Below are 12,645 nucleotides of genomic sequence, written 5' to 3' on the forward strand. Positions count from 1 at the left end.
TTGGTCTGTCTATTTTAATATTTGCAGACATCTCTGCACACTTAGTAGATGCTGTTCTTTGTCATAGATGTACATTTTCAGTCTGCTTAATCTCTGTGGCTATTTTTTAACTTTCTTTTTATTTATTCTTTGTGTCTTTCAGGTCATGCATCTCAATTCCATTTATTTCACTCTTCCTTCAGATCCACCCTCTGCCCTTGCAACCTCCCCCCGCAAAAAAACCAAAATAAAATAAATTTAAGAGAAAAAATTAAAAATGGAAAAATCAATTTTATGGAATCTTATGTGACACAGTGAGTCATTCAGTAAACCCTTTTATTCTTAAATCTTAACTTGCAAGTGTTCATTGCAAAGAGTCATTGGTCTATTTTGAGGCCTCCAGTTTCTGCTACACTGTCAAGGCTGGGTCCTCACTGGAACTCCTCTTGGATATCCTGTTGTTGCCCTGTGTCATGGAGATTCTGCAGCTTTGTGTCTTCAGGACTGGTCCCTTCATATTCTCCATCAAGGAAGATGTTAGGGTGGGTCAAGTCATAATCCTGGTTCTGAGCTTGAGTAGTTGCAGAGTTGGTCATTCCACCAGCTCTCCCTTGTCCTCACCACCAAGGCAAGCTCTCCTGCTAGTTCATGATGGGGGAAGTGCTTTTGTGTATGTGTTTGTCTTACTGGATGATAAATAAAATACTGTTTGGCCAATGAGACAGCAAGTTAGACAGGTCTAGGAGTCAAAGAGGATTCTGGGAAATGTAGTAGACAAGTGGTGATCCAGGCAGGAAGTGACATAGCAAGGAGACTCATATTTAAGCAAGGAGAAACAGGAAGTGTCCCTTTTCCCCTTTGTCTCCTCCAGTGGCGCCATGTGAGCCACCAGCAAGAGAGGGTGCCAGGGGAAAGCATACTTTATAAGATGTCTTATAAAATATATAGATTTATGATAATTAAGACTGAGCTAACAGATGAGAAATCCTAGTCATTGGCCAAGCAGCATTTGTACCTAATATGTCTCTGTATTATTTTGTCCATCCATGCGGTGGGCAGAACTTGGGCAGCTGGCAAGACTGCCCACGTGGTGGTAGGATTCGGGTGGCTTTTGGCGGAAAGACTTGTAACAAGTTCACCCCTTGCAGTGCTGAGCAAGAGGACACTTTCATGTCCTCAGAGTCAGTTATACCACAGCTACACTTTCAGGGCCAGCTTCACTGTGCTGCCCAGGCTTGGTGTAGGGGCCACTCTCCCAAGTGCTGCTTCTATAGCTTTGGGGGGATGCGAAGCTTTTAGCATGCCATAATTTGACCTGAGTTAGTTCTGGATCTTCCTTTTGTTATAAGTAGCCTGCACTCTTTCCAGATAGCAACATGGGCCAAAAGGATGTGAAAAGAATATTTGGAGTCTGTATAAATGTTTAGGGGCTGTCCTTGTGCCAATTGGAGGGCACAGGTGAGAACTATTTATTCAGCCTGTTGGTTAGTAGTGTGAGCAGGTAGTACCTGTACTTCTACCACCCCAGTATATAGCTCTATGACATAGCCTGCTTTTCAGGTTCCCTTGTGTTAAAAGGAACTGTCATCTGTATACAAGGTGTAGGTGACCTTAGGCATATGCCCTCCTGTATGCATAAAGCATGTGGCAGTAATTCTTCTAGGGTTCAATGAAAGAATGAGATGGGGAGTTGTCAGTGTTGGGCCAGGGAAGAAGATTTTAGATATTGAGGGGTGGGCAAGATTGGAAAGCAAGTATGGCATCTTGTACTAGTGCCACTTGGACAGAAAGAACCTGGGAAGGAGGTAGAGTTTGTAAGCTTTTATAAGCTAAGAAATGGGACAGGTTGTGGTAGGAGATTGTTGTGGGTGACCCAAAGGTTATTTTTATTTACAAATGGGTATCTCAGCAGCTACTAAAGCACATATGCCAAAGGCATATCCCTCTTTTCTGTCACATAGAGGGGAAAAGGATGAGTTAGGTCTCAGAGATGAAGATCTGGAGCCTGGAGGAGAGCCTATTGGAGCTTCTGAAAGGGCTGAGTAATGGCATTGTGGAGAGGTTCATGTGTGGGTCCAAGAACTGCCTCATATACGGGGCAAGCTGGGAGAGAAAAAGAGGGAATCAAGGAACGTAAGAAGCCAGCTATTTCTAAGAATGATAAAATTTCCTTAGTAGAGGGGACTGTGAAAGACCAGATTAGGTGTTTTCTATCTAAAGTGATGGCTTTGTGACTTGGGTAATGGTTAGCCTCAAGTAAGCGACCTGAGGAGTGGGCAGTTGAACTTTAGAAGGTGAGACTCTACAGCCATGGCTGGATAAGAAATTTAGAAAAGCAGAGATGTTAGTTTGGCTAATTTCTAAAGATGGGCTACAAAGTAAAATATCATCCACATACTGTATGAGTATAGATTTGGGGAGAGTAGGTCAGAAGCTAGTGCCTGGCAAAAATAGATGTGGGCTATCCAAGAATCCTCGGGTAGGACAGTCCAGGTGAGCTGTGTGGACAGATGAGTGTCAGGGTCAGTCCAGGTGAAAGCAAAGATATTTTGAGACTGAGAACTGTGAGGGATAGAGAAAGAGATCCAGACCTGAGAAATGAGAGGTCCCTAAAGGAACAGTTGAGATAAAGTTGTAGGGATTAGGCACCATGAGATAGAGAGGGACTACTGAAGAATTAATGAGCTTGAGAGATTTTGAACTAGGCAGTAGGTTCCGTTAGGTTTCTTAACTACAAGTATAGGGGCATTAAAGGAGAGGATGTAGGACAAAGTAGATTTTTTTTAATTAGGAGGTCAGAGATAATTGATTTAAATCCCCTAAGCCTCTGGAATGGGATTGGGCACTCGGCTTGGGTAATACTGGGTAGGGTTCTGTAATTGAACCACAATGGGGGAATGGTGTCTAGCAACAGAGGGGTTTTGGGTGTCCCAGAATTGGGGGTCTACGTGGGAGGCTAGCAGAGGAAATGACATATTGGAACCAGTAGAGTGGGTGGCTAGGAATAGGAGAGGAGCTGCTGGTGAATCTGGGGCCAGGTGAATGGGAGGAGCAAAAGAAACAAAAGCTCCTACTTTGGCTAAAAGATCCTTACCAAGGACAAGTTGGCACAACCAAAAATGAGTGAGTGAGAGGAATACACCTGAAAATGCAATTGAGTGGTGGGGTCTGATGAGGTAGGTAAGGCTGTTCCCCTACCCTGACAAGAAGGAAACAAGGAGAGGTAGGTCCCCCAAATTCCCTTAGGACCGAGTATGTGACATGGATGTCCAAGAGGAATGAGATGGATCACCCTGATACTGTGATGTACACCCTGGGCTCCTGTCAGAAATGAGCCTGGTCCCCTCAGAGAGCTAGAGACAGGCAGAGCTTGTTTTAAAGGGGACCCTTTTCACGTGCATACAGAACCTTTCACAGGCCACACAATGCATGGCGTAGCCACACCACAGTACATGACATAGTGATGTACCGCCATAAGGCCCCTGGGCTGACTCTCCTGAATCTGGTGAATGCATCCTGACAGCTGACAAGGTTCGGCATTCAGGCATTATGCCAACAATGATTGTTGGGGTTAGATTTATCACTGGCTTAGCCAAATGGTTAGATGTGATTGATGACATACAGATACTCTCATTTTTCAGTTTTATCTTTATAGCCTTTTTCTAGCCAAGTTATATTTTGCTGATATCACCAGAAACATTCTAATGAGGTGTGAAGGGAATTAATATCTACCATTTTCCTGGCCCTACTGGAAGTGCCCAAGACATGAAATTGTCATCAAGACTCTGACTGGGCTATGGTTATTTGAGAGTTTGACTTGGGCTACAGAGTTCTTGCAAAGAAGGCTTGCTCATTACATAGATGATGAAAACAGATGTCAGTCCTTGAAGACAGCCCTTAAGTCTCTCTTCCTTGCACAATCTGCTCAACAGAAGCTGCTAACTGTGATGTAACTAAATCCACTGAGGAGAGATAGAGAGAAAAGGGTCTAATGCTGTCTACTGGTCTAGCCTCAGAAGTGATAAACTGTCCTTATTGCTCAGTTGCTTTGGCCATAGTTATTAACCCAGATGTAATGTAGAAGGAAATTTCTCAATGCAGCATTGATACAGATCTTGTAAGTTGTCATAATACATGCTCAACTTTCACAGCAAACACATACTAAAATCAAACTGTTTATAATTTTTACTGGTTATTTTTTATCAATTGTATAGATGCAGAAAAGACCTTTTGACTAATTTCAACTTCCCATTGTAGTACAAACCTTTTTAAATCAGAAATATCAGAAGCACACTTAGGTTTAATACATGTCTTAATACATGACAAACCTACAGCCAAAATAACAGTAAGTGGGGATAAACTGACATCATTTCCTCTAAAATTAGGGAGGGGACAAGGGTCTCAGAAGGTGGGGTTTAAATGAGTCCATCAGACCCAAGATGAATGATAATTAGGTATTTATTAGGGTAGCACTTACACAGATAAAGAGTAAATAATCACTGTGGTCTTCCTGCTCCAGAAGATGCAGCCTCTGCCCTTCCAATGCTCTCACTGAAACCCAAGAGAGCAGGAGCCAGCCTCCCCTCTACTTTATAAGGAGTTACCTCTGAACCTGAAACCATGCCCAAGAGGTTTGGCCACCACCACCATTTCACTGGCAAAGCAAGATGACACTACAATTCCCCTTTGTCTAAATAAGAGGGTTTTAAACCTGATACAAAAGCTATGTACAAGGATAACAAATATCAAGTGTAGTCCAGGAGAAGGAAATGTAAAAAACATACAGAAATTTAGACCTATAACTAGCAAGAGCAACATTAAGCAATAAACACATACTAAATGCTCAGCCCCAGGGTAATGGCATAACAGAAATCACTCTGATTGCTGACCTATTTTGGAAAGTATAAGTGTTGTACCTAATATGCTCTATCTAAAATAAGAAAGTATATTAGTTGAGACTATCTAGTCTTCAACCTCATCAAAGGCCTGAGAAGGAAAATAACATTACTAGGGTAAGCAGGAATTGCAAATGTATGACTTCCTAAAGGTGCAAACAATGACAGAAACAACAGGCTACCTGTACAGTCACCCAAGGTCTCACAGTAATGAGTAATGTCAGGCCAACCAACTTTGGCTAAGGCCTAGAGTATCTGACAGACTATATTATAAGCAGGAAAACTGAAAAACTATCCTACCCTGACTTGGTAAGCTTCAGTAGTCGCTTTAAGTTTATTTCCTGCTAGCCCAGTTAGGACAGCACGTCCAAAGTCAGCAGTGGAGGTAGGGTCAGTTCTTTGCCCAAAAGGCCAGTAAGCCAAGAAGAAAGCAAACTCCAAATGGAGTGTCATCAGTGCCCATCACACTCGCAGAAATAGCTCGGTGCTGTGAGGAGCAATTGTGTCTCATGTCAATGGAGTTCTAAATCATTAAAACGTTTAAATGCCATATTCTGTAGGTCTTGGAAGTGTTTGAAGATTAAATATCAATGTTGGGCACATCTCTGAGCACACATAGAACCTGGCTAACATCATTAGGCATAAGAAGCACAGGTAACTATAATGTGTAATTCTTAGAAACAGAATTACTGTCATGAAGTGATTATATCTCACAAACTCAGCTCCAGGTTAAATTCATTTCTGATACAAAAACTGAAACCACATGGAATATATATGACTTGGTCTGGAATAAATTTTATTTAATGTTTCCAAGAAAGCTTTATAAGAATATGTAAATATAATTATATTTCATATCAAGCATGCATTAAATCAAAATATTTATTATAAAAAACTCTCTACCTTTATGCATCCTTATTTCATGCACAGATGTGAAAAATTCATCAAGCATAAAACACTAGGGTTCAAACGTATGAAAATGGTAGCACACAGGAACAGTCTACCAATTCAACATGGAAACGTAGCAATACTGTGAGACGTAAGTATTGTTGATGTAACCCTGGACCTCTCTTGTCTACTCTTTGCCTTAAGAAGTATTTAAATAATCAGTTGCTTACAGATAAAACGGTTTTCATTTTCACAGGATTCAGTAGAAACAAATAGGCTTGGACTATAAGCAATGCAGCCACTTGTTTTGATATATGAGGACACCGGAACTCTGTAATGAAGAAGAAAGTGTTAACATTTGAAAAACAGTAAGGATGTTTACAGTTATTTTTATTAGCTTAAAGTGTTTTGATAACTTTTGAGTGAGATATGAACCAAATGATTTGGGATTTTGTTTATTTGGTCTTGTTTTGTTGCCTTCCAGCAAACTTTCACAGTTTTGAAGTACAATAAAACTCAGTTACTTCCTCACTGGACACTAGCACTAAGACCAGAGGATAGACTCTGGTTTTGTTATTTGTTTCTTTGTTGTCTCTTTGCTCCTATCAGAAATGACTGGGTTGTATCTTTTGTCTTTTGAGACAATGTCTCAGTGTGTAGCTTTAGCTGAGCCAGAACTCACAGACCACGCCAGACTTGAACTCAAAGACATATACTTGCCTCAGTCTGTCTAGTTGGAATTAAAGGTGTGTACCACCATGCCTGGCCAGAAATGTTTTTGATAGTATATTGGTCTTCTATGTGGTTAAGGTGTATGAGTTTGAAAAAAGAAAATAGAAACAAAGAAAAAGCACAAGAAAAATATATGGACAATGAGACATACACATTAGCACACACAGAAAACCCATAAAAACAAAGTTGGAAAACATAATCCATAAACAAAATATCTGAAAAGTTAGAAAAAAGTGCCCTGACAAAGTGTTATGAAAGAAACAAAAACAACAACAAAAACTCTCTACCATTGAGTTCATTTTTTGTTGTTTTATGTTGGTCAGTTACTGCTAGGCATGGGGCCTGCCCTTAAGTGTGGTTTGTATAGGATTTTGAGTGGGGCATAGATCTAGGATCTGGGAGGAGTTGAGAGAAGGAAAACTGCAATCAGATTACACTATATAAAAGAAAAATCTATGAGCTGACCCTAGCTAGGGGGGAAGAGCATTAATTTTGTCACTGTATTACTCTCTAGTAATGCTTATGAATGAGAATGTGATCCAAGGACAACATTTATTCAGAAAATAAGTGCTGAATATTTAAAGATGATAAAAATATAATAGTGAAATCCATTAGAACAACAAAAATGGACCTGCTGTGTTCTCTGGGCATTCCTGTATCTGAGACCACCTGAGCAGGCATAGATACATCTGGTGTTTTCTATTGTCCTTCAGTAAGGAAAGACAGTAAAGAGAATTCTCTTCTGGTCTCAGGTACACACCTTGATGTTACTTGAACATGAGCTTGAACGTTATGGGTGGAGCAATCTGTTTGCCTTTGGGATTTTATATATTCACATGCTCCACACAAGATATTTGAACTCAATCTCCGGCAGTGATTTTTCAGTACTCGTAGCAAGGATAAATTCATAAAAAGTATGTCCACCCCAAAAAGATCCTCAATAGCCAGACACTTACAGATCTTTTGAGGGGGCTGTGCCATCCTCCCACAGCCAGGCATGCCGTTCCTCATTATAACGCATTCCAATCCAGAAATGGCTTTGACTGGAGTTCATAAAACTCTGATTAGAGGCAGAAAGAACAAGATAACCAACTCTGAATGTACTCTGAAATCAACTTACATTTTAAAAGGCATTCAGAATAAGATTCAGATTGTGGGTTCTCAACTTGAAATCTTTTTGTACTTCTGATCTGGGAGGTATAATTACATGTCTTAAATTTCTCCTTTACCAGGCCACATTGACTCATGTGGAAAAACACTACAAAATCTTGCTTCTTGAAAGGTGAGAATTGTCATAAAGAAAATGAGATTCCATGATACACTGATCTCCTTCATGAGATCAGTGATCAAAGGTGGCCCTGATGACAGCAACATGGTGGATAACACTCACACCTGTAACCTCTTCAAGCTGAGCAGAACACAGACAGCCTCAGAATTTCTTCATAAGAATTGAGTGATTTCCAAGAAGAGCCTGGTAGTTCAGGCCTGTAATCCCTGGTACTCAGGAGACTGAAGCAGTTCAGCCTCACTGAGCTACAGAGGGAGTATAAAGGCAAGCCTCAGATACCTCCTTCTGTCTCAAAACACATAGTAAAAAACGTTTTAAAACATGCTTGAGAATATAGCACAGTGGTAGAGTGTTTGCTTGGTGTGTGTCAGTTCCTAGGTTCATTCCCCATATGAACCACACAATAACAACAATCCTAATCTAAGTGATTTTATGTACTTGAAGGATTTTGTAGACTGTTTAAGAATATTTCAAGGGTGGGATGTTGGGGGGAGGGGAGGGAGAGGGAGAAGGGATTGACATCTGAAGCAAGCTTGTTCCTAATTTGAACTAATAAAATAAAATTAAAATTAAAAAAATCAAAAAAATAACATTAGCCAAAAAAAAAAGAAGAATATTTCAAGGTAGCGCAAACTGAGGAACTCAGCAACCATCCTCGGCTACCTGGTAATAAAGACCTGCATGAATGTGGTCAGTTTAGTTTCGGAGCACCTGTAAGAATGGAAGAAACAAGAAGGAAGTACGTGCCATTTCATTTTTGGTTTTGAGCTGAAGAAGACTGGAATTCTTAGAGGCACAGAAATCTCTGCTTTCTTCCCAAGACTTTCCTTCTTTGGAAATGAAGTAACAGTGACACTGATAACCAATCCACTTTTCTAAGCAAGCGCAGCATTTGGAAACTAAAAGATGAAACACATCGTTACAGATTTCGTCTTCTTTGATGCTACTTGACATTCATAAAGTTATTGGCTAATTATTCATTTCTTTCTACAAACACTTTGCTCCATGGGAAGGGTTTTCTAAAGATAGATTCGAAATGAAATCATTTTCTGTCCTTTGTTATGTTTAGTGATAATTAAATGAGAAGGAATGTGGAGAAGCATGTGGCATCGAACAGGAGAGAGTGGCAGTCAGAAGGATGACTTTGAGGATGTACACACAGCTGAGGATTATAATGAGCATAGGACTAATTAGATGAAAGGAACTCGAAGGAAAGGCCTAAGTCAGAGAAGGATACAGTACATTGAAAGAATTCTTATGTGTTCAAAAAATGAGGATAAATAAACCAAATAGCTTCCAGATTGATGGACAGTTTATGGGTGGTAGTGTGTCCTCAGAATCGCTCTTCCTTAGTAATAAGCATTGAAACACATAGTAGGCACTCAAATCTTCATCACACAAACGACACTAAGTTGAAATAAGAGAAAATTAACTGTATGATCAGAAGGTTATAAACTTGAGGAGCATTTGAAAAAGAATTTTAAAATAGAGTTTTGGACTATCTCTTGAGAGTAAATAAGGTTTTTAATTACAGAAATGTCTACACTGAATTCTGAATCAAAAAAGTTGAAAGGAAAGAATATGAAAGCATAGGTTTTTGGAAATCACAAAATAAGATTTGTCTATAATGTTTATTGTCATTTAATTTTGTTTATGAATGATTCATGAACACTCCTTAAGAAACATGTGTCTGCCATTTCAGGCTGGTATCTTCATTTTTCCTGAAATTTAAGATGATGTTTTGCTAGACTTTGTACCTGGAGTCTTCTCAAAAGCCCTTACATGCGAAAATTGGCAGTCATGAAGCCCTTTAGACATAGAATATAATAGTTCTTTTTCAGGGTACTGGGGTAGGCTTTCAAATGGGGAGTGGAAACCCTACTATTCATCTTCTTCCTCTCTTTGGTTTCTAGCCATGACATGAGAAGCTGTGTACCCACACATGCTTCCACTGTGACACACTGTCTTGGCATAGGTACAAGACTGGTGAGCCCAGTCAACCACAGACGAAAACTTCTAAAACGATAAGGAAAAAGTGAAGATCTTCTTTAAGCAGTGTTTAAATTACTTCTTAAGTAGGCTAACACTCGCAATTCGGTATAATTTTATTTTTCTTATACTACAGCACAATACAGTGAGACTCTTACTTAGTACAACCATGTTACAGCACACGAGAGTGAACTCCTCTGTCCTATCCTCTATCAATCATAAAGTTTGTGAAAAAAGTAGAACTTACCTTCCTGAAGTTCTACAATGGAAGTTGGAGAAGGTATTGGTTGAATACTCCATATAGTAAATGCTGTAAGACATGAGTAGATATTTGCTTAGTTTGACATATATTTATTAAATAAAATGTTATACATTAGAAAAATTAAATATTCATTATAAATTAGTTGATCATGATGTTGATTTTTTTTCTATAGGTTTGCCTAGAAACACTTACAGTTTTTCATCAAAAATCCCAAAGTAGCCATCAGCAGAAGACATTTTATTCCAAAGATCACAGACATCAACCTCCACAGAGCGATCCTAGAAACTACAGAAAAATAGCAAGCATGGAGATTAATAAATAACAGATTAAAGTGTGAACACAGAAGATGAAGTTCTTAAGAAGAGAAAGAACCCAAACCTTTCCTGGGATGGCACAGATGTCTCTCCAGTGAAACACTGGGGAATGAAAACATAACTGCAGATCTCTGCCCAACAGCAATCTTTTGATGTGGTGTGCCTTCTTCTTTGATGAGGTTATATATATATATATATATATATATATATATATCCTCATTAGAACCCTTTACCACTAAACTTTATCTCTACAGTAAGAACAGACCAGCAAGCATCCATGGTGCACAGTGGACTTGCTAAATAGACATTTTTTTTCCTTTCAAGAATATCATGAATAAAAATTTGCATTAGAGAAATGATAAAAATGAAAAATGAATCACAACATTATTTTCTTATAAAGCTAGTGAATGCCTAACAGAAATCCAATAGAATAGTGAAAAGATCCAGAGTCTGCCATTTATCATATTCCTTTTTTGTCAGGAGAATACCGTCACAGAATGTGTTCTCTCCAGGTCTGAATGCAGACGGAGCTTGTAGAGGTCTGCAGGAAGAGAGAGAGGAGCCTTCTAGACCAGGTGTGGTGGGAGGTTCTACACTGATGTATGGATTGAGGGTCTGAGTTCTGTTCACTGCACCCTGAATTGTGACACAAAAGTAACCTTTGACTTTCTGTTGTCTCAATATTATCATAGCTCATTTGCAAAGTCACATGCTTATTGGATGAAACACTCTAATAGTAGACGATTATCTCTCTCTTTTTTTGTTTTCAGATTTTTTTTATTTGAATTAGAAACAAGATTATTTTACATGTCAATCCCAGTTCCCTCTCCCTCCCCTCTTCCCCTACCACTCCCCACCCAACTAAAACCCTACCTATCACTTATCCTTTCTGCTCCCCCTGGAGGGTGAGGCCTTCCATAGGGTGTCATCAGAGTCTAGACGATTTTCTCTTAACATTAGAATATTGTCAAAATATAGTGCTGCCACCAACAACAGTACAAAGCAGCAGTGAAAAGACCACAATACAGACAGCAAATCTATTTATAAAGTGTTGTGTCCTTAATATTTGGCGTTCTCTATTTCCGTGCTAGAGACATGTTGCTGACGAGTTAATCAATTTAGTTTCAGTTTCATTCTGAATTTAACAAAAGCTACTCCCTAACTCTGTTAGAAAAGGCTTACAAGAGGTTTAGCTTCATAATGTCATGTTCAAGTTTCAAAATGTGGAATCAAGAAAACAATGAATGCAGAAAGTATTAAAGCATGGAAAGTCTAAAGTATCCAATGCTGATTATGTACTTTCTGTATTATTTGTATTAAACCAAGCCCTGAAGTTACTTAATCCATGAGACATCATTTCTGGTTACTGTTTTATCGTTGCTATGACGGGGCACACGTACCTGCCATGAGATGTGATGCTCCAAGGATGATTCAGAGGAGATGTGTTTATGCCTAAGAATGATGTAGATCCCAGAGCTGAGCAGGAAGCTAAGAAGACAACATGGATTAGAAGAGTCAGGGGCATTGTGTGTTGCAGTGATGCTCTTGAGTCATCCGTTGGCGGTACACAGATGCACAGTAGGAATGTGCCTCAAGTTTCTAACATGACCCTGGAACCACAGCACAGGAAATTCTCTCTGTAACTTTGTCACAAAACAATAGAGCAAAAGGAGATGGGAGAGAGCTTGTTTTCAATGTGTGAACATCAAAGCTGTCTCTAAAAATCTGTTAGAAAAAAAGGGGTAAGATGTACAAATCAAAGATAAATTCCTTTAGTATTATAAAATCCCACACAGATTTTCCACCTTTCTTATAACAAATACTTATTTACTTTCTGTTAAACAAATTTTAAAGCACACATTGTGCCAAAATATTTCTTTTTATGGCTTAATAAAGAAGATACCAAAAAGTGCTAATTTGCCTAAGGCTCCTTGAGCTTGATGTACAAGGAATTTATTTCAAGCCAAGCCCCTGCATGTATTTGCACTTCCTAGGTTGGCATTTCTCTTCTTTAGCACAGACTGGTTGAAATATCCATGTCTCCTTCTGTGGTTCTGATAGATGGTGTATTAACCCTACCACCTCCTCCCCTCCTGCTTTTCTTCCTCCCTGGACACACATTTTTAACCTTCCCTTTCATTCTTTCTAAACTACAAACTCTATTTGAATCTGTTTCCTTTTTGTACACAGATAACTAAATTGTTTTCACACAATGGTGTCCCTCCTACTCATCTCCACTCAAAACAGAGTTTATCTGCTACAATTATCTCACTTGGATATTTGATAAACTCTGGTCAAATG

General features: G+C 39.2%; 1 protein-coding gene across 1 annotated transcript; it reads right to left on the reverse strand.

Moving 5' to 3' along the window:
• Positions 1 to 5,584: 5,584 nt before the first annotated feature.
• Positions 5,585 to 12,097, reverse strand: LOC100773640 (natural killer cells antigen CD94-like). The gene is made up of 6 exons (XM_035448881.1): positions 11,745 to 12,097; positions 10,223 to 10,315; positions 10,016 to 10,078; positions 8,527 to 8,678; positions 7,448 to 7,551; positions 5,585 to 6,090 (listed from the first exon to the last, which is right to left on the reverse strand). Exons 1-6 carry the CDS (start codon positions 11,749 to 11,751, stop codon positions 5,970 to 5,972), a joined length of 540 nt encoding a protein of 179 aa, XP_035304772.1. The 5' UTR covers positions 11,752 to 12,097; the 3' UTR covers positions 5,585 to 5,969.
• Positions 12,098 to 12,645: the final 548 nt, after the last annotated feature.

The sequence above is a fragment of the Cricetulus griseus genome, chromosome 8 (assembly GCF_003668045.3).
Source record: "Cricetulus griseus strain 17A/GY chromosome 8, alternate assembly CriGri-PICRH-1.0, whole genome shotgun sequence".
NCBI classification, from domain to species: domain Eukaryota; kingdom Metazoa; phylum Chordata; class Mammalia; order Rodentia; family Cricetidae; genus Cricetulus; species Cricetulus griseus.

Bases quoted from the DNA above. Each gene is read 5' to 3' on its own strand.
- LOC100773640 (XM_035448881.1), bottom strand. The intron at 10,079-10,222 runs GTAAGTGTTTCT...CATGTCTTACAG, and splicing joins GGGATTTTTGATGAAAAACT to CATTTACTATATGGAGTATT. The intron at 8,679-10,015 runs GTAAGTTCTACT...TTCATCTTTTAG, and splicing joins CATTGTAGAACTTCAGGAAG to TTTCCAAATGCTGCGCTTGC.